Genomic DNA, 22,987 nt, shown 5'->3' with positions numbered 1-22,987 from the left:
CAATGTATCTACTGCCCTTGTACTTCTAGATGGAAGTTGTTGAGTTTGGAAGGAGCTATCTAAGGATCTTTAGTGAATTTCTGCCATGCATGTTGTAGTCATACACACTGCTGCTATTGCACGTCGGTGGTAGAGGGAATGGGTGCTTGTGGATGTGGTGCTAATCAGGAGCTGCTTTGTCCTGGATGTTGTCAAGTTTGAGTGTTGTTGGAGCAGCACCCATCCATGCAAGTGGGACACATTCCATCATATACAAAGCACAAGTCAAGTGTATGGTGAACAGGCTTTGGGGAGTTACTCACTGCAGTATTCCTAGCCTCTTGATCTCCTTTTATAGCCACTGTATTTATGTGGTGAGTCCAGTTGAATTTCTGATCAATGATAAATCCCAGGAAGGTGACAGCGTAGGTTTCAGTAATGGTAACACCATTTAATGTCAAGGGGTGGTGGTTTGGTTATACCTTATTGTGATGAACATTGCCTGGCATATGTGTAGTGCAAATGTTACTTGACACTTGTCAGTCCAAGCCTGGATATTGTCCACATCTTGTGTGTGAACACGGACTGCTTTAGTATCTGAAGAATCACAAGTGGTACCAAACATGTCAAACTATCTTCTTATGTGCTAGGTATGACTCCAACCAGCAGAGATTTTGCCCCCTGATTCCCATTGATTTTACGTTTTGCTAAGGCTCCTTGATGCTACACTCTGTTGAATGTGGCGTTGATGTCAAGGGCTAGGAGAAAGTGAGGACTGTAGATGCTGGAGATCAGAGCTGAAAAATGTGTTGCTGGAAAAGCGCAGCATGTCAGGCAGCATCCAAGCAGCAGGAGAATCGACGTTTCGGGCATAAGCCCTTCTTCAGGAAGAAGGGCTTATGCCCGAAACATCGATTCTCCTGCTGCTTGGATGCTGCCTGACCTTGATGTCAATGGCTGTCATTCTCACCCTACCTCTGGTAATCACTCTTTTGTCCATGTTTGAACCAAGACTGTAATAATGTCAGGACCTGGTGGAACCCAAACTGGGCATCACTGAGCAGGTTGTTGCTGAGTAGGTGCTGTTTGACAGCACTGTTGATGACACCTTCCGTCACTTTACTGACAATATGGAGGGGAGTAACGATTTAAAAGCCAGGAGAGGGTGGTATGTGCTATCCAGCAGGAGGTTTACTTGCCCTTGTTGACTTAATCCTGTCAGGTAATAATATTTAGTTTTGGATGCACAATGGGATGTTTCAGTAAGGGCGGCCCTCTGTGATCTGTAGGTCACCTGATAGATCACTTGCTCTTTAATAATGGCTTCAGCTTTGCTCTGATGTTAAGAGGAAACATTCCTTCTGTACACGGATTATCAAAACCTTTGATCATTTTAAAGGCCACAATGAGATTGCCACCTAACCTTTTCCTTCTGAGCAAAATGAAACCCAGCCTGTCAATCCTTTACTGATATAGTAGTTCAAGTGTTTTGCTCAATAATATCCATAATTAACTAACTCTGTATGGCTCTCAGTGATTTTTCCCATGCTCTTCATCACTAATTATACCACCAAGCTCTCTGGCAGCCTTCTCGGGAAACCGTGCAGTAAGAGAGGTGAAAACACTTATCAGTATTGTGGCCCTCTGCTGGTACACATCTGGCAATATATTTCAAGCTCAACGCACACCACCTCAGACATTATAAAGCAGGGAATGCCCCTTACACCCTGTTGCTCCACCACTGAGGCACTGACGGGAAAACCCTCCCTCCCCACCTTGCAGACAGGGAGGTGCTGGTGCATGTGGTTGTGGAGAATGGGGCCATCCTTTTCCCTGTGAACTGCCACAAGAAACTGCATCAGCAAACCGAGCCAGACTGAACCCAGGTAGCAGCACGAGCCAGTGTTGTTTCCCAAGTGAAGTCGGAAGCCCAGAACTACAGCAACAAAGTCAACAACTTTTTTACATTCTGCAAGGGTAATGTTCTTTCTACTATCTCACCCTCACAGGCCACCATGCACTCTAAACTCTGCCAGTGTACCACATATCATCAAGATCCAAAGCCCACAGTTCTCCCTTACTATTGCATGCATCATGTCCACACAGTGGTTCTCACCCACCTCGTCCTCCCAGAGGATTAACCCTTCCTGCCAACCTCATCCTGTAAAAGTACCAACCCTTTCTACCCACTGTGTTTCCTACTCACTCACTGGGCACACCTCCACTACTCCTGTACCATCACTAAGGGCTCTTCCATCGGCCTCCAACATACTTAGTCCCTTCCTTCATCTCATTGTGAGAATCAATGGACCACAATCAGATTGGGTTGGTTTTGGGGGGCGGGGTGCCTGGAAATAGTCATATCAGGCTGCTCACTGCCTACAAAAGGAGAAAAAATTCTACAATTAGCTGGAGAAGAACATTGCCGCTCATGTGGGGATGGTGAGATCTCAATGGCTAACCGACCTGCAGCTTTTTCATTGATCCGTTCTACATAACTAATCCCTCTCTTCAATGCAGGCACTAAAGGCAAGCAGCGAACCTCTGTTAAGAAGAAGCCAGCACTGGAGAGCGTCAGCTCCAACTCCATCTCTGAGGAAGTAGTCAATGAACCCTCAAGCAACGCAACATCAAAGCTTTTACCTGCACTTCTGCAAGTCCCATCAATGTTGAGATACTCACCCGAGTGAGTATTTTATATAGTTACAATCTAGATGCACAATCTGGTGAGCATGTCACTGACGGGTCTATGCACGAGACCAAGGAAGAAATACCCGAGGTCACTGACACTCAAAAGAATGTTGCAGACGAGGCACCCTGCTCAGTCTCAGGTAAAAGACAATCCCATGGCCTCAACCATTAATGATATCATCAAACTGCATAGGCAGGCACAGGAACGGCAGGCAGTCAGACATGTTGGAGGACTCCATCAACATTATTAGCACCATGCTGGCATGTTTGAATCTGGTTGTCTCTACAGGCAGGCTGGTGATCGCTGTGGAGACCAGGATCAATTCACACGGTGTTCCCCAGATATGCTCACAGATCTGCATGTCATTGCTTCAGTATGCAAAGTAATTAATGTCTAATGGATCAAGTACGACTGCTGCGAAGCAGTGAGAAAATTATTCAGAGGCCTACATCTGCACTGAACCTGACCCACAATGAGAAGTCAGCTCAAACATCCATGCTATAATGGTGCACCCAGCAAGTGATATTCCAGGAATGCTACAGGCTCCAAAATTAAAGATGCTAGAACCACAATAAAGGATCTGCTGAAGTAACATTTCCAAACAGTGGCCAATGTGTGGAGTACAAATTAAGAACTACAGCTAGGTTTTGGTAAGGCACCTCTTTTAACAGGATATCTGAGAGCATAGTGCACGGTGGACACATTGTAAGAAGATGCTTCAACTGTATTGAAGAGCTGCATTGAGAAGGACTAGGCATACCATACATGGATTAATCTCAGAATTCTGTATTCAATAATCTTCTGAGGTACCATCTGATCATTACCAGCATCGCAGGTATTAATCAACGTAATAACAAATCCAAAACATGACTACCAAGAATCCACAACATTACTTACTCATTGCGCGTGTTTTACCTCATGTTAAACCAAACCACTATGGTGTTTGGAAAATGAAGCCCTTTAAACAAGCAATGATTATTGCTGTAATATAATTATTAAAACAATGTAAGGTGGACAACTGTAATTTACAGCAGCTAGACCATGTAAATCTTTATAGCACTCATCTTGGTTCATAATACAATAGAAAAATATATTTTTCTTGATTTACCCTACACGCCCTTACCATTATTAACTGCATCAGAGACGCATTACTGGGGTCATTTGGATCAAGTCTGGACTCTGCTGCCCACCTAACCAACTTTTTCATGTCTGTTAATCCAGATGTTCCAATAGACAATATGGCATCCATGTGTTTCAAAGATCTAAAATGAAAATAAATATACACAAGTGCTAATGTCATATTAGCATTCAGTTCTTTAAAAGAGAAAAAAAATACAGAGTCATAATGGCTCCAGAGTTTGCCAAGGTGAAAATGCTAGAACACTTTGGGAATCCCAAGCCCTGCACCTGAACATTCACAGGAATGTTTCAGCTTCTTCCACTGGAAAATGAATTCAGAGTCCCTGGTGTCTGGAATCAAGAGTGTGGCGGTTTGATCAGGTAAAATAGGTCTCAGTGCATTTCTTTTGGATAGACAGGATATCGCCTTGGACAGCTAAGATACTCCTGTGATACTGGCCCAGCACATTCTGGAGGTGGGGCTTAGCAATGTAATGGGGAGGTGCCCTTGGGACTGTGGATAAGGTTGTGCATAAAAGATATACATACCCCGTGGAACTGTCCAATTTGTCGAGGCCTATCACCACGTGTCGACCTATCAAGCAGTGTCAAGAAATGTCAAAATGTGTATTTATGAATGAGAGTGCTTTTCTCAATAATGTGAAATCTGAATTATAAAAATACAAGTAATAGATCTATGATTTTATCCTGGTTACATGGGACTTATGGATATTCATTGAGTTGGCATGGTAGATGAAGAAAACATATTTGGCGGGTGAAAGTAGCATTAAGTTGACATCTAGGTAAAAGGATCATAGGGAATAAGTAGAGAGTGCTTTATGCATTGGCATGGGTCGGGAATGAGGAGTGTGGAGTGTGTGGAGATGTTGGGCTTGGAAGATTAAGGTTGGAGGAACACCTTGTATTTCTCCCCTTTTGAAGTGATACGGTCCGGTTTTTATCTGATTTTGAGACACTGTTGATGAAGGTAAGTCACCTTTCTGCAAGGTAAGGTACCTTTTTGCAGAGGTAAGAGAATCGTTGGGATTGTGAAAAGACAGGCCAAAGGGCCTGTTCCTCTGCTGTACAGTTCTATGTGAAAATACATAAGCTCACTGGGACTGGCCAAACTGTGAAGAAGCTGTTCAAAAACTTGTGGAGTTAAAAATAAAGTGCTACATTTTAGAGTGCCTGTTCACACAGTAATTATGTCATTTGTACTGAATGGATGATTTCCATAACTATCATTTTAACAATGGGGTGCTGGTGGATGGACAGCTCCAAATGGAAATTCTTGGTACATAAACAAATGTGCATTTAAGCAAAACGTTTATTTCCTACAGGATTAGCCAAAACAACTGCAACTTATTGGATAGATTTTTTGTACCAATGAGTGTACTGCATATCTTTTTCAATGTGGTATCAATAGACTGGCAACTTTATTTTCTGTCAGGATACATCCTGGTGCCTATGTGTGCATAGAGAGGGAACAGCAAAGACTGATGAGTGGACAACAGAGTTGGCATCAATTTTGCACAGGGACTAATGAAGGTCCAGGGGGTGCTCACCAAACTGATAAGAACTTGCCCTTTTAACTACTAATCCTTCCGTGTAAATTCTTGGAAATGAAACGTCTTGAATGTAGGCGTAATTAGGTTTTTAACAATGCACTAACTTTATAATCATTGCCAAAAAGCTTCCAGGCTTGAAAACGTAGTTCTATACTTGTGGATATGAGGAACAAGTTATGAAAGTGACAGTTATTGACTTTTCAATGCCTGTTCTGGGGATTTCAGATTTGATCTTAAATCCATACGAATGTCACAATTGTTTATTTTGCTCTCTGTAACATGTGGTTAAATGTGAAAAACAATGAGAAAATATTATTTTCCATTTTGTTGCAGTGAAAATACTTCAATGTGCTTGGTTGCTCGATGACCTCGCCAAATCTGGATGGCTGGAGATTCCCTGGACTCAGTAGCTGATTCAAACTATTGTCGGGAAAGGGAAAACGCTTGCCACTTAGATCATCTGATCATTGTGGGCAGTTCTCTTGGAGGTTAGTAGCAGTATTGTTATTTTGTAAAATCTTGGCAATGTTTCAAAGCAAGGTGACTAATTTTACCTTTGAACCCCAACATTTTCATGAAGCACTGGTGGTATCAATGGCACACCGTCCTCTCTGACAGCCCAGGAGACACTACAGGCTAACTTGCCAGAAGTCAGCAGGATCATCTGATTACTTCCATCTGCTTCAAAGGAAAATGGCACACCTACGACAAAAACAACTCAGAATTACTCTTCTGAAAATCGACTGACAATACTACAACAGTTGATGGATTAAGAAAACATTAACAAAACTTTTTTTTTTCTCTCAAAGGGTTGAGTGACTTTGGAGTTAGCCCCTTCAAAAGGCTGTGGATGTAGAATCTTTTTAATGTTTTTATTGCAGAGTATTTGGGGTTTGATTATTAAGAGGATGAAAGATTATCATGAGTATACAGGAATCGGATCAGCCATGATCTTATTGAATGGCAGAACAGGCTCAAAGGACCAACACACCTACTCTTGTTCCCTGTTATCCTTAAGATAATTGAGCAATTTTACCACAGCATCAATAAGTGCAATCATCACTTTGTTCTTTTAGCTGAGATCGATATATTAAACGTTAACAAAGGTTTAGAGAGAATAAGGAAGACGATAACATTGGATAGAAAGGACAAACTCGAAATAGACAGTAATGATGCAAAATGAACATGGGAGAGGAATATAGCAAATAATGTTCAGAGCTACTATTCTTTTCTTCAGTATAATTTAGGATGTATGAATGGGAAAGAATAATGAAAAATTAAAAGATAAAAAATATAAGAAGGATTATTTCTGGTGTCTACCACATGAGGAAGTACTAACTCAATAGTGACTATACAATGATGAACTTTTTACAGGGCTTTCAGATTAATATAAGGAAGATACTTGATCAAATGTAGGAACTGATAACCAACTTATCCTCTGAAACTAAATTTTATCAATCATAGAGAAAAAGAAACACAATTGGTAATGTACCGGCTAAAATCAGTACAAAAGGACAATCAGATACTGGGGAGGGCAAACAAGACTTAGAAACAAGTCATCATAGCAGACAGATTTTTAAAAATGGCGGCAACAAACCTTAGTTGAGTGTGTGAAGCAGGAGAAGCACAGCAGGTCAGGCAGCATCTGAGGAGCAGGAGAATCAATGTTTCGGGCATAAGCCTTTTATCAGGAATGAGCCTTAATATTGATTAAGGGTTTACGTCGATTCTCCTGCTCCTCGGATGCTGCCTGACCTGCTGTGCTTTTCCAGCGTGACACTCTCGACTCTGATCTCCAGCATCTGCAGTCCTCACTTTCTCCTAGACAACAAACCTTACCCTTGCAACCACAGAAGGATTGGCTCAACAACAAGCTATGTAAATCAGCTGAAGAAGCAGAAAGAACTGCCTGTATAATAATATTTTTAAAAATATACAGCTACCATAGGTCAAGAAGAGGAAAATCCTGGTGGTCAAACCTCCATGATCTCTGAGGATTCAGCAAATAATTCAGGAACTGCTGTTCCTTCTGGTTGTAAAGCTCAACTTCATAATAAAGATGCAAAGCATTTTCAGTCCAATTGAGAATTGACCCTCAGTGAAAAGCAGGAAATACCACCCATTAGTTAAAGCTTGCAGCTATTGCTCAAAAGAGGAAGTCTCATTGTTGCTGGTGAGACAATTTGAGTGGCATGATGTACAATGTACAGCATCTCTAATATTTCATGCTGCTTTAGTGGATCTTTTATAAACCAGATGACAAAGAGCACTACTCTGTTTCAACATCAGGATGGGCAAAGCTGTATATCAAGTGTAGTCTACATGTCATAGATCTCTTCTTGTGATATTCATTAGCATGCAGAAAATAATAAACAAAAAGGAATTTTCAGAAACATTTTCAACATCAAATACCCAAAGTCAATGATAACTTGTACATTTTATACTTCAACATTAAATTTAATAAATGTTGGGAGTGTTGGATGTTTTAGTTCCCAAATTTTAATGCAAAACAACAACTGATGCAAGCAGAATGCTAATGTTCTTTTGTTTTCCTAAATTAATAATCTGATCACTTTAAATTGAAGGACAAATATACCCAAACGATCAGTTGCTTTCTCATTGAGTAAAATTACCAAAGCTTTGAAAACTTTGTTCTTGAAACCTACCACTTCCAACTCCCTCATGGTCAAACGTTATACGGTGAGCATTGCTAAACTCTATTTCATCAATTAGGGCACTCCCTGTGAGGACAGTGGTTTCTGGGATGGGAATAAAGACTTCTGTCTTCGTGCTGCTCATTCCCATGGTTTCAAATATCTAAAAACAAGAAAGAAAATAAAACACAATAACGTCATGCAAACAAATTGATTATTGCTGAATGTGTTGATTCTTGCCAAAATGCGAAAGGCGATGGCTTTCTTTGCCCCAGGATTCTCTGACACATAGGGTGAACTTTTAGAAGAAATTTAAGTGCAACATACAGTGGTACAATTAGTATATAAAGTAGTTTTTCAAGCAATCTAATTATCATTCATAATTTAGAATCAAAAACTCACCAGTTAACATTTGACTATGGTAGAAACCAATCAGATAGCATTAGCCAGGTGATAACTCCAAACCGATCACTTTTAATTTATGCAAGCCATCCTTTCCAACTGAATAACACACATTTTGCCAGGTCTTTATATGTAGTACTAATTATTTTAATTAATGCTGCTACAATTCCAGACCACAAGATCGCCAAATTCATGTCACTATCTGGACTAGGGGAGTAGTTACTTTCAGAACAGAACAGTTTATTCTAGTTAGTTCAAACTAAACCTTATACCAAAGTTTTATGAAGTTAGAACATATATATTGCAATTTACATTTTAACATTCACAATTATCGTTAGGTAAATATGGATTGACAGACAAACTATACAGAGCACATCAAGTTGCAGATGTGTTCAAGATAAAGTACACAGATTTCTCAGCAGCTCACCAAGACGTCAATGACAGGATCTATCACCAAATCTGATAAAAACTTTATTTACGAGGGCTTCCAATTGTTCACTTTCAATGATCTAGCTGTGGACCTCCCTCAGAAATTGTACCGTCATGAACTGCCTCAAATGCTGCTCATATCTTGACATTTGTTCTCTCCTTGAGACTGCATTCTACTGGATTCCTGAGGCAGTACATGGGTACAGTTACAGCTCCTTTTCAGACAGGTAGCTTCACTAAGCTGACACTGCTACTACGTTTCTCAGAGTCTCAAATACTGCTTGTAGTCTTCTTGCCCTCCTCATTCTCAGATGCACAGAATCATCAGTGGTACTCCAGGGCTATTCATGAGCTCTAACTCTCTTCAAAATATAACAAACTACTTCCCACCATTATCTCAACTTCCCAGACCTCTCCTGAGTCCTAAGTGCATGGAGTTACCACATGGTTCCTGGGACTTCATACTGAACTCCATTTGCACAAAGCTAGTTTTCAGAGACCTTCTCAGCAACACAGCGAACAGCAGTACTTGCCCTGCATGGAATCTATCCCCCTGTTCCTCTCCATCTGACTCAGTAATCGGTCATGAAACTCTCCCTTTTTTTGGCCAGTCCGGATTTCATTTTGGGTCAAATTTTCGCACCACTGCCACCACAATGCATGCATCTGAGGACGGCTGAGCTGTGCCTGATCTTGGCAGATCCTGACAAAAATCGGAAATTATAAGTTTAAAATGTGTGGTTGGTCCCACTTTGCGCATGTGCTGGAACTCTAGTGCATGCTAGGAATTGTATAGTCCTTGACCTCAACCCATAAAAATAGCTAAATTTGGGACTTTTTTTGATGAATACTTCCATTCGAAATGGAAGATAGCTCTTTTAAAGCTATTATTTACTAAATTTATGAATAGATAGTTACTTTTCTTAAGAAAAATAATTGGATGCAATTGTGATTGGTAGATTACAAGAATTACATAAAATTATCTAGGCACAATGTTTTCAATCAACAGTGTGGAAAATCTGTAATTATTGCATTTATTTGTAGCATTGTACATGTTGATAACCACACTGTGACAGATAGCACTGAACTCCACTATTCACACCAAAATAACAAAACTACAATACATTGGTCAGTCCAAAGGACCACCTGATTTAACAGAAATCTATTAAGGTTCTGCAAACTTCATTGCATTAAAACCTAGCAAATTATAGAGATAAATTTCTTTAGCTGTGATGACATGGTGCACACTTAAATTCAATACGTAGTTTAGGAAAGTAACAGCATCCCTCAACTGTACACAGCCTTGGTCAGACCCCATCGCAGTATTGCATTCGGCTTTGTGCATGCACCACAGCAATAATAATAATGGACTGGAACTCTCAAGTTTTCTGCACAATTTTGCAGCATTTGCTGCTCTAACCTTTCTAAATCTGAGCACATTAGGGTTTTGGTTAACAGCAGATTCAAGCAGAAATCCTGAAGTCACAGTTTACTACCCTTGACAGACTATACTGGGCACAAACCATGCTTGATCAACAAAGTGGGCGGCACGGTGGCACAGTGGTTAGCACTGCTGCCTCGCAGCGCCAGAGACCCGGGTTCAATTCCCGCTTCAGGCGACTGACTGTGTGGAGTTTGCACGTTCTCCCCGTGTCTGCGTGGGTTTCCTCCGGGTGCTCCGGTTTCCTCCCACAGTCCAAAGATGTGCAGGTCAGGTGAATTGGCCATGCTAAATTGCCCGTAGTGTTATGTAAGGGTTAAATGTAGGGGTATGGGTGGGTTGCGCTTCGGCGGGTCGGTGTGGACTTGTTGGGCTGAAGGGCCTGTTTCCACACTGTAAGTAATCTAATCTAAAGTTTTATTTGAAATCAGTGGTGAGCAATCTCGCTTCACTGTTGACTACAAAATCTATGCCATAGTGGTTTAGGGAGGGTTTTAGGCATAGTTTGACAAGAACGATGCTCTCCTTTACAGGTTTCATTGTCAGATTAAATGCATAAATTTTGCTTCCTTTTGAATGCTGGCTTTGAGAGGTGAACTGGGAAATATGGCAAATCAAGTTGATAGAAGGTATTTCCTCTCATGAGAGAATCAAGAACATGGGATAAAATCTGAAAGGGTCTTCCTCAGAAGAATATGAATGACAAGTCAATGTGGTTGCAAGTCCTATCCTAATGTATTTTCTTAGGTAAGGGTAAGAAATATGAAATATGGTGTGGCAAAGTGGCCAACGGCTGAAGCAACTAGGCCCATCATAAAATTGGCTGAACAGTTTCTGCAAGCAAGGCCTGATGGAAAGTCATGGTTCACAGAGGTCAAAAGCCAAAAGGAATCAGCCCAGACCTGGTGGACATATTGAACAATAGGACAGTTGTTATATCCAGAAACGCATTGAGATGTACTCAGCCAGAACAATAGGATGAGGCGTTATGTTTGTGTATCTTGGAAAGGGATAAGTACACCGAGCCTGACATGGTTTAAACTCACTGGATGCTGTGACCCCATTGGGTGAAGTTAGTGAACATTCCAGAAGGGCTTAGAAAGGTGAGGGGGGAGAATAAGAAAGGACACATGGCAGCTATCCCCTCAGTGAAAACTCCGCCAGCAAAGATTCCATCACAAACTCACCTTCGTACCAAATCAACTCTGAGTGCACCCATTGATTGAATTCAGTGAATTAAATCCCGCAACCTAACCAAGTTCACCTGAGTGGGCAGTATATGTGTAGGCAGTCAGCTTTGGGACAAGGTTTAACTTAATTTGTTGCTCAAGGGTTTATTTAACTTGCAATTGTTTTAATAAAATTGAACTTGAACCCCAGTTCTTCATTTTTCTCATAAATTAAAATTGGGTAAATGCATTTTTGAGCAATAAACTGGTCAAAGGGTCTGGAAAGGAAGTTTTACAGACCACCAGTGGGGAAACTGAAGATGAAGTAGACTAAACAAGCCCATTCCAACAATCCATTCAATAGTGGCTGATTTCTTGTCCGTTTCCCTCATTCCATGACTCATTCGGTCCTCAACTGTCAGGGATAGATGGAGTTGTGAACATCAGCCATGGCCCAACAGAATGCCCCTTAGGAGCTGAACGAACTGCTTATGTGAAATTATTGCTCAAAGCAAGGAAACTGGATTTATTTAGTTTTATGCCAATACACTATTCGTTGGTATAGAATTTACTTTCTCCAAACATTGAGCATTTTCTTTTGCTACCTTTCTGAAACAATCCTTTTGTGTCTTTGAGCAATTCTAACCATCAGGATGCCAAATCTCATCACTGGTCTCTGCTGGGAGGCAATAATGATGTAAGCTCTAGTCACAGGACTCAGAGATAAAATCAGCTGCTGTTTACCTCCCAAAGACTCTCCTTAGAAAATGTAGATTGATGATCGTGAGATGAGAACAGAACAGGATTGAGCCATGGATCAAGATTAAAGCTGGCACATGACAAATAATCAAGAGCAATATGCATTAACATAAGTGAAACAAAAGAAAAAAACACTAATGGCTGAATGTTACAGTTGCTTTGGCAAAGTTTGAGTTGTGTTGGATATTTTGTAGAGATTTGTGCTGCAAGGATTAACAGGTTCTCTCACTGTGTCTTATCAATCTCTCCTCATTAATTACTGCCCCACCCTGTTACATCTCTCAAGTCCAATCCTTGCCCCACCTGACCACACACTATTCCTGGAACAACTCGCTACTCAGTGGACAGTCCAGAATTCACTCCCATCCCTTAAGCCTGCAGAATCTTTAAGAGCCCTCTGTCAGTCCAGAGTTCTGAATATTTTCTCCAGACACAGCAGGCCTAACTTTGCTGGTAGGGTCTCTAGAGGTCCTGCTGGATAGGGTAGTGCACTGGAGGGACCTTCTTCATCCCCCAAGACTAGTGGAGCCTACAACACCAGATCGTGTCAGCCTGGTCCGCGAGTGCTCCCTAGAATATGGCAGTCTCGGTGCTCAAGAGGATTTCACACCATTATAGGAAGAAGGTCAATGTCTGACAAGGTAAGTCCCACATCTTCGTCCTTAAACCTCATATTCACGCTATTGCTGCTACAGTACCCTTCACCCAGCAAGGTTCATGCCATAGCACTCTCACTAATGCCTGGAACATCTTCTCTCACTCACTGTGAAGAGCCCAGAGATGCACAGGCCAAGTCCATGAGCTGGGTACGTGTCCCTGAGCACAGTGTCCTTGCAGCCGCATTACAATAATAGTTGCTGGTGAAGCTTGCAATTCAGCACTGAAGTGCAGTAGCGACTTGCAAGTGGATTGGAGGTGTGCCATAAGGGTTCTTAAATGCTGGCACGTGCTGGATACCAATATCTGTGGATGCGGGAGTATGTGGACAGACGTTGGACGCTCTGTGTCCAACATGGAGGTTGTTTGGAAGAATTAGCAAGTTGAATCCACCAGAGGCTAACTCTGGTTTCCTTGTTGAGTTTTTCTGATGTCTAGCTTACTTGGTGAGTTTGGTGAGATGGGAGTCTGAATATTAATGAGGCAAACATACAACATTAAAACAGGTCTCACAAACAATAATAACCATCAACTGACACCTCACCATTGTCTAGCGAGAATCACATCACACCGATTGCAAAATATGGAGCTAGATATTGAGATGTGCCTCAGTGCACTTGTTCCCGATTTTGCCATACATCCCCGCATAGTCCACATCACTCAGACCCCTATAAAAAGATTCTGCTCAATGTATTAAGAGGCACCCATTCAACTCAGAGAACTGCTCCTGTACAAATACCTGGATCTTTATGCTTTCGGGCCAGTTGATTATTTGCACATTGAATATTTGTCCAAAATGAATCCTGAAGTCAGCAGATAATGTTTGGCTGCTGGTTCTGGAGACCTCTTTGTTGTTAAAAATAATTTTGGCATACAGGGTGGACCTCTGTACATCTTGCCTTCGCAGCTGTTCTCCTCTGAGAAGAAAACATATTTTCATAGATTTTTACTAAATTTTGACTTACTTTGCTCTACAAAGTAGAGCAAACAAAAACTGGATGGGAATATACTAGAGGTAAGCAAAGTGTACAACAAATGCACATTTTTAAAAAACCATTATACTTGAAGGAAAGTTACACAATCTTCAATTTAAAAACAGCAAGGTAAAACCAAAGTAATCTTTTCAAATACTACTCCATTTTCTACAAGAGTCTAGAACAGAAAATGTTTTAACATAACAGAAAATTAAAAAACCATTATGCATTTTCAGAAATTTTCAACTCTACTGATCTCAGCAATTAGATGGGCAATAAACACTGGTCTAACCAGTGACACCCTCATCCTGTGAATGAATAAAAAAAAGTTAGACATTCACATTATTTGCTCCAAATTACAAAAGAACGACTGAGGATGAGAGCATAGAGTTTGATGCCTTTCGGCCCACCACATCCATGTCAGTTTTTTCATTTTTGTAATATCCTGATCTCTTCACCAAATTGAAGATAGTTTATAATCTATTACGATCTGCATCACTTCATCATAAAGTTAAATCCGATGTTCCATTTCTAATCTAATGCTCTTCTCACTCCACAGCATGCTGAATGAATGAATTTTATTTTCTCACGTTATTCTTGTCTCTTTTGCACATCATTGTAAATCTGTGACCTCTCATTCCTTTTACAACAGGTACCAGCTTCTCCCCACCCAGTCTATCCAGCTGCTCATGATTACGAAAACCTCGATCAAATCTCCTCTTAGACAACTTCTCTCCAAGGAGAACAGTCCAATCTATTCAATTTATCCTCATTACTGAAGTTTCTCATCACTGAACCATCCTTGTGAATTGCTCTCCCCAATACATTTGCAGCATTCCTATAAAGTAGGGAAAGTTATCTCTTCATATGTGCAAGAGTTCAGATTCTGTGGGGCCCGTTAAAATATTGTATAAAAATCAAGAGTTTGCCAGTTGATGTTGAATTTTGTTGCTACTTATTCTTTGGAGTGGATAGGCAAATTCACAAGTACAATCACAATGTACAGAGCATTTATTGTACATTGAATGGAAGGACACTAACTTGTGGCCATAACTTACCAAACAAAATCGGTTCCTAATAATCTTATCTGGATGGCAAGCCACCTGCAGCTCCAGAAAGAGCTTATCATTTTTAAGTGGGGTGGCATGGTGGTTCAGTGGTTAGCACTGCTGCCTCACAGTGCCAGGGACCTGGGTTTGACTCCAGCCTTGGGTGACTGTCTGTGTGGAGTTTGCACATTCTCCCCGTGTCTGTGTGGGTTTCCTCCGGGTGCTCTGGTTTCCTCCAACAATCCAAAGATGTGCATGTTAGGTGAATTGGTCATTCTAAATTGCCTGTAATGTTCAGGGATATGTAGGTTAGGTGCATTAGTCAGGGGTAAATGTAGAGTAATAAGATAGAGGAATGGGTTTGGGTGGGATACTCTTTGGAGGGTCGGTGTGGACTTGTTGGGCCGAAGAGCCTGTTTCCGCACTATAGGGATTCTATGGTTCTATAAATCACCTCAGCTGAGCTGCAGACTTTCTCAGACTAGAACTGAATGAAGGAAAAATAGAACAAAGTGCATCAACAACTTATAGGAACCTCTGATGATAAAAGGCAGTTGTTGATGCAGGCCTGCTCTGAATCTTTTCCTTCAACGTGAAAAATGTCAGTTCGTCAGGAAAATTAGTTTTGAACAAGCTGTTGGATCTCAGTAGTCAGGTCATACAATCTCCGATATGTTTGAAGAAAATAAAACTTTTACAACTGCAAATCTAAAAATTTATGATGGGGTAAAGAGTTCTAAAAGTGTGAAAAGCCGTGACAAATCAAGAGCAATGTTCTGTAGAAAGTGTGCATAGGGAATTTTTTTAATACGCAGAGATTACTCTGAAGTGAATCATCTCAGCACAGCTATCCTGCATTCAATAAATTTGATAATTCAAAAGGCGCAACGTTCTGGAATAAGCCCTTTTACTTCTCTCTTTCTAGCTGTATGTCAGAAAACCAGGAACATGCTATTACCTTGGACACTGGTTGGTAGGTGTGACGGTGGCTGTCATACTCAGTTCAGGAGTCAGAACCGGTTCTCCTGGTTTACGACGAATTCTAGCTGCTGTTGTTCGAACTTGCTGCTCAACAAGTGAAACATCCACTTGCTCTGGAGGATCAGGCTTTGGAAATTCCTCAAACATTGAACTCTCTTCTGTATCATCAGTCTCCTGCTCATCAGAACTTTTCTTCTTTTTCTTCTTTGCCTTCTATCAAATGACAGGAGTCTAGTGTCAGGATTAATTTTTTTTAAAGAAATATAAATTTGGACAATGGACATTTGGACTGCTGTGATATAGAGAATTTCAAAAAAATAACTTGAAGGAAAAATGAAATAGCGTAATGTTTACTGATGAGTTCTTAACTAGATTTGATACTTTGGAGAGGCATGCTGGTACCACGTTTCTTCGGGTTAAAAATTTCCTAAAAGCAGCTTTTGATTGGTTACGTTGCAGTTTGTCACAGGGTTGAGGGGAAAGCAGCTGCACTCCCATCTTCCAATCTCTACAAAGAGTCTCGATCTCCCTGTGTATGTGGAAGGAAACCAACACTAAATGACTCTGAAAAGGAAGAATTTCTAATGTAAGTGAAAATCTGGGGCAACCTGACAGTCAATGTGGTCGACAGCAACGTGGTGTCATCCCCGGCAACCAAAGGAACTGTGAGAAGGGCACCTCCTCCCAGTCTGGTGCTTCTGCATTTTCTAGCCATAATATTTCTGCAAAACAGCCTTTCCATCCAATTTGTGAATGAATATGAGTGTGTTAGTATTTTAAAGGGAATATAATTTATTTTACGCATTAGTAAATAATAATCTGTTTTGCCACTTATTAAAGGATATTTGTTTGAATAAATGGTATGTTTTCTTGTTTATTGATTAAAGCTGATGTGAGTTTTTTTAAATTTGTGATAATGGTTACAGTTAGACATATTAAACTTTTCAGTGATTAAACTGGTCATTTATATAAGTTTGTGATTACTTGTGGAATAGTGAAGCTTGATTTCCAGTGCACTCTGCCCATCAGAATCATAGAGATCTACAGCACAGAACAGAGGTCCTTTGATTCATTGTATCCCTGCCAATCAATAACAGCCAGCTAACTATTCTTCTGTCATTTCCAGCACTTGGTCCATTGTCTGTATTGCTGACATCGCAAGCTAACATCTGTTTACTCCTCAAATGTTATGAGGATTTCTGACTCTACCATACAGACAGTGAGTTCCAGATTCACACCATATTCGGGATGAAAAAGTTATTCCTCACATCTCCTCCAAAATTTCTGCCCCTTATCCCTTAAAACTGTACCCCCCCGGTCACTTAAAACTGTACCCCCCGGTCACTGATACCTCCATTAAGGGGAAATGTTTCTTCCCACCTACCTGATCTCTGCCCTCATAATGTTATACATCTCAATCATGCCCCCTCTCAGTCTCCTGCGCTCAGTAAAACAACCCCAGTCTGTCCAATCTCCCTTCATAACTAAAACTCACCATCCTCAGTATTAAGACATCTTAGTCCTACAAGACCATAGGGCTGCTCTCTAAATTAGAGAGAGGTGATTGGTGTGGTTAAACCTGAAGGTCACCATTCCTCAGGCAAAGGAGAGGTTGAGAGGGAGAGACCTTCATGCTAACATCAGCCAGTGCGAGAACTGAACCCATGCTGTTGCTGTTACTCTGCATAGCCAACTGGGCTAACCATACCCCTAATCAATATCGTGACACTGGGTAACATCTCAATTACTATCTATAGACAGCAATATCAATCAAACATAATCTCAAGCATGACAAGTGAAAAGTAAAAACAAAAGATAGATTCTACTTATTCTTCTAAATACATGTTTGGATTTCTGTCTGAAGTTCCTAAAACTGCAGATGGGAACAAGAATCTAGGCTTTGTGTAAATTGGAGAAAGGGGAATTTACAGGCTGCGATTCTCTTAGATTTTTGTTGAACTTCAATTAGCTGATTATCAGTTCATAAAACGCAGGTGATTGCTTCTTGTCGCCTGGCCAATTTCATAATGGGTGTGGTGGAGGGGCAATCAATGCCTTAATGAAACAGAGGCATTTCATTCTTCCCTCAGGCAGTAAGCATGTTGGTCATAAACAAATGCATTCTGTTTAAAGAGAATGAACTAAACATGTAGCAGATAGACAGAAAGCCAAAATAGCCTTGTGAACCAGTAACCTGGAATGAAATATGCCTTTTAATCAGACATGCATCTAACTGTAGTTAACCATATTTATAATAATCATAATTTGCAGGCAAGACAAAAGCAGAAACACAAACCTTCGCCTTTCTCCAGGCCTTCCATTCTTCATACTTCTTTTTATATTCTGCTAGTTTATTCTCATATTCTTCTTGGTAGTCTTCCAAAAGTTCCGCAACCTCAGTTTGGATTTCACGTTCATAATTTATTTCATCAGCTTTCCGGTTAACCTCTTGCCTGCAATATTGGCACATACTCGATTTAAAAAAAAAATTTTGGGGCGAAACCCTGTTAGAATCATTCAGTAGACTAGGTCTATATTCATTGGAATTTAGAAGAAGGAAGGATGATCTTAAGGAAACGTATAAACTTATGAAGGGAATAGGTAAGATAGAATCAGAGAAATTGTTTCCACTGGCAAGTGAAAGTAGAACTAGGGGGCATAATCTCAAAATAAGGGGGAGCAGACTTAGGACTGAGTTGAGAAGGAACTTCTTCACCCACAGAGTTGTGAATCTGTGGAATTCCCTGCCCAGTGAAGCAGTTGAGGCTACCTTGTTGAATTTTCTACAACAAAGGTAGATTTTTGAACAGTAAAGGAATTAAGGGTTATGATTAGCCATGATCTTACTGAATGGCGCAGCAGAATCGATGGGCCAAATGGTCTTTTTCTGCTCCTACGTTCTTAACCAGACACAGAAAGTAGTCCACATATTTGAACAATCAAGTCCCAAGACCTGGTTGATATTGATTCTTGGTCCTCACTTTAAAAAGCAGTGAACTTCTGACACCTACCATACTGCCATAGGGTGCCTGTTGGAAAACTGCTGGGTGGAGTGGGGCAAGCAAAGGCTGGCCATTTCCCTCAGGAATGGCCTGTAAGGTTCCTTTAAGGAATGCTGGGTAAGCAGGCCATACAACTAAAAGATTGATTGAGGCAAGTGTCATGTCTGAAACAAACACAGAGAATGGTGGAAAAACTCAGCAGGTCTGGCAGAATTTGTAGGGAGAGAAACACAGTTAACCTTTCAAGTCCAGTATGATTCTTATTCAGAACTTCCTTGAGTTTCTCCAGCATTCTGTGTATGTTTCAGATTTCCAGCATTCGCTGTACTCAGCATTTAAGGTCTCATGTCTGCTCAGCTCAATTGCAAAACATACCCCGAAAGGGAAAAAACATGTAGCTTAGTGTCTGTTCCAAGTGATTGCTTGGGACAGTTGCAAAGCCTCTATACCCACACAGCATAATCCATGACTCAAGCGTAGAGTGAATGCAGGATATGTGCTTCAAAGGTCATTTGTTTTGTCCTTTTCTCCCCCACTGGAAAATTGACCTAACTACTGAAATGGACTTACTATTACGCTCTTCAAAACAAAGTCCAAATTAAATTTTTAAAAATCCAAAAATCTTCAGAATCTATGGTGATTTATTCTCAGCGTAAGTGTAATCGTGCAGCAAGGCAGGGAATATCTGATAGGAATTCACTCCTGATTTATATTCAGCAATCCCAGCTGGTAGCTGAACATATGAGCACATTAGGAAAAGGAGGTTGAAATCAAATGTGATGTTCGACATGGTCTTATAGGCTGCAAATAATCTGGATCCAGACCTACCCAAGAATCATGGTAAATATAACAATCTACCACACGGTTATCTGAGCTTGTGATCCCAGTGTGCCACCCACTTCAGAAAACATTTTATAAACACTACTCATCTTACAGAGATACTGGAAAATTCTGTTGAAGGATTATGTATTGTATTCAGCCAGCCCATCCATAGTCTGGTTATACTCAGTCTGTGGCACTGGCTAGCTTTGCAGAATTTTTCCAGCTGCCAGAGGTCAGACTTCAGAGAAGACCTACGTTATTGATATAACTGGGAAGAGAAACTGTACATCCTCTGAATACTGCCATGTGTTGGAAGCAATTGCTACACTATTGGACATAGTAATGGGTTGCAAGCTAGACAAATTCAAACAGATGTGACAAGTCGTTTGATTTGTTTTCCAGACCTTGATTCATAATGGAAACCTTAAACTGAATACCAATGACCTGGTTCAATAATTTTTCCCTGCCCCACTACCCAAAATGTTGTAATAATTTATTACAGATAGTATCTGGAAATGATTGTGATGTTGTAATTTCATCACAGGGATCAGCAGATGCATGTACACATTTCAATATCGGAATCATTCTATATATCTAACATTTACGTACTATTTCCATCAAATTTTTGGCAGACGTTTGTGTTAAGCTCTTCCATTATAAATCCTAATGTTCACATTCATCATGGGTTTTGTCAATCATCGATTTGCACCATCTGGTCCCTGCGTTATAACTTCTTTCCATTTGCTATTTTTCCTCCTCAGTAACTTCAATTTAATCAAAATAGAAATTTAACTGATTTAATATTTTGTTGAGTTTCCTCAACTTTCTGCTCACTATCTAGGGGTCTCCAATTTACAAACATCTGACTTAAGGATGCTTGTATTTAGAAGTGCCATCTCGTCAGTGGTGCAATTGTAAAGACCTGACATACAAGTGTTTCCTTGTACTTACAAACAACTATTTTATATTGCCCTGCATTATGCTCTGACTTGCATACCAATCGATTTGCAAACAGACTAGAGAATGGACCACGTTCACAACCTGGGGACTGTCTGACTTTTCTTCTTGATGGAAGGCAGGAACTGAGGTAAAGAAGGGTGTCTGGGATGGTCATGCTTTTTACAACATTGTAAGATAAGCTCTATGCCAAAGTGCCCAATGAAGCAAATTAGAACTAACATACAAGAATTGTAAAGATTGTCAGACGTTTACCTTCTAAGACACAGTTTTACAGGTGTATTAGTAAATTTCTGGAATTCTCTGAGTGACTTGACGTCTTTCCACACTTTGACAAGGTTCTTCAGCAGAGTCCAATCTTTCTCCTGTTCCATGTGACACATTCGTCGGGTTGTTCTGTGAAATGACATTTGGACTGATCATTAGCTTATGGTCACAACTAACTTGAACTGAATGAAAAAATTTCCACTCTTGCAACCATTGATTGCACATTAGTTTGGTGTAGTAGTGTTAATGTCTAGATTTTAGTGAGACCTTCCATCCCTTTGCATTGCTGGTTTCCAAATGACACCATCATATTGTTAAGAATTCTGCAGTAACATCTGACCTAGAAAAATGACAGAACCTATGCCAAGAGTCGCTTTGTGAGTTTAAATGTAACCTATTTGATCTGACGATTGAATTCAAACACTAGTAAATATTTTAAAATTGAAGGCACATTAATTTACTATACAATCAACTTCCAACACTAGATGCCTAAATTTTTCTAGTAAAAGACTGGAATAAAATAAAAACAGAAAATGATACTAATACTCAGCAGGTCTGGGAGTATCCATGGAGGGATGCATAGAGTTAACATTTCAGATTTGTAGCCTTTTATCAGAACTAAGAGAACTGAAATGTTAAGTTTCACTTTCCATAGATACTGCCAGACTTCCTGAGTATTGGCAGAATTTTCTGTTGTACGAGTATCTTGCCAACGGCCTTAACAGAGTTCACCTTTAAGCTTTCTATCTGTTGCATATACACATTGTTGAGACTCTGCCTGACAATCACATGATCTAAAACGTTTGCAAAACTTCAACATATCTGTCTTCTGAAAACTGGAGACTCATTATTCTTTGCTAGGATGGACATAAGGTTTAGTACTACTATAGTGTTCCTGAAAATTTCAAACCACATGCATTCACGCACAAAGTCAACCTTACGAAAGCAAACTGTCAGCATATGATTGTTTCTAAACATGGGACTGGTGAACTATCACTTTCAAATGCAAAAGCAATCGATTCACTTGGATGTTTTAGATTGTCCTCTGTAGATTGCTGCTGGACCAGCAAGTGCAGGTAGACCCCACAAGAATGCCACCATCTCACACCAGTCACAATTCACGAATCAGTTGAATTGCAGAGACATAACATAGACTACAGTTACTTATTCAAGAAACACTGGCATAACTGAAAAGAAAGAAGAATGGAAAAAATAAAACTACTGGAGTAATAAAGCCTTGCTTCAATTGTATCGGAGCTTGATTAGGCCAGATTTGGAGTAGTGTATGAAGTTTTGGTCTTCTTGTCCCAGGAAAGATATTACTGCCACTGAGGGACAAAGGTTCACCATGGTGGCAGGACTTTCCTGTGAGGAGAGTTGGCCAAACAGTGTCTGTATTCTCTAGATTTTTGAGTAATGAGGTGACCTCACTGAAACTTACAATATACTTAATGACATAGACAGAGTAGATGCAGGTTTAGAACCCGGGGCTCAAAATAAGAGAAATACCACTTTGATCAGAGAGGAGAAGATTTTTTTTTAAATTCAGAGGTTTGTGAACCTTTGGAATTCTCAACCACAGATGGCTGTGGAATCTTAGGCTTTGTGTATGTACAGAGATAGATAAGTTTCTGATTGCCAATGGTACACAGGGGTAAGGGGGTGATGTGGATAAAAGGATTGAGTATTCAATCAACCACAATTATATTAAAAGGCAGGGCAGGCTCAATGGGCTGAATAGCTGACTCAAGTTCCAATGTTCCCATTTCACATTCTTCTCAATTAGTGAAACTAAAATCTCAGCTTCTGTCGTGAAGAGAAAAATGAAATCCCAAGAGGAAAAGCCTGAACTACAGGTTGGGGATAAATACAAATTTGAAAGTATCGACTGAGATGAAGAAGTCTTGAGGAGATGCCTTTGCTCAGCTTGCAAAGATGAATAAAGAGCTGCAAGGAACAGGAAGCTCGATGAACTACAAACTTTGTATCAATCTGATTTAAATGACTGCCAGTTTCTAGGAAGATCTGACGCGACTCAAACATAAAGTAGATCAAGCTGAGCA

At 40.4% G+C, this 22,987-nt stretch overlaps 1 protein-coding gene across 1 annotated transcript in view; it reads right to left on the bottom strand.

The window, feature by feature from the left end:
* Nucleotides 1-22,987, bottom strand: part of cc2d2a (coiled-coil and C2 domain containing 2A) — a 196,464-nt gene that overhangs the window by 62,353 nt on the left and 111,124 nt on the right. Inside the window, exons 16-22 of the mRNA XM_087986613.1 lie at nt 20,913-21,053; nt 18,173-18,329; nt 15,854-16,089; nt 13,612-13,789; nt 8,028-8,178; nt 5,916-6,063; nt 3,795-3,933 (exon numbers count right to left, since the gene is read on the bottom strand). Of these exons, the coding sequence (XP_087842739.1) occupies nt 3,795-3,933; nt 5,916-6,063; nt 8,028-8,178; nt 13,612-13,789; nt 15,854-16,089; nt 18,173-18,329; nt 20,913-21,053 (1,150 nt within the window). The remainder of the gene's footprint in view (nt 1-3,794; nt 3,934-5,915; nt 6,064-8,027; nt 8,179-13,611; nt 13,790-15,853; nt 16,090-18,172; nt 18,330-20,912; nt 21,054-22,987) is intronic.

Source organism: Chiloscyllium plagiosum, unplaced genomic scaffold (assembly GCF_037043375.1).
Source record: "Chiloscyllium plagiosum isolate Xiang-an unplaced genomic scaffold, Cpla_swu_hap1 HiC_scaffold_1, whole genome shotgun sequence".
Taxonomy (NCBI): Eukaryota; Metazoa; Chordata; class Chondrichthyes; order Orectolobiformes; family Hemiscylliidae; genus Chiloscyllium; species Chiloscyllium plagiosum.
Note: the sequence above shows the minus strand (reverse complement) of the source record. Positions and strands in the feature narration are given on the sequence as shown.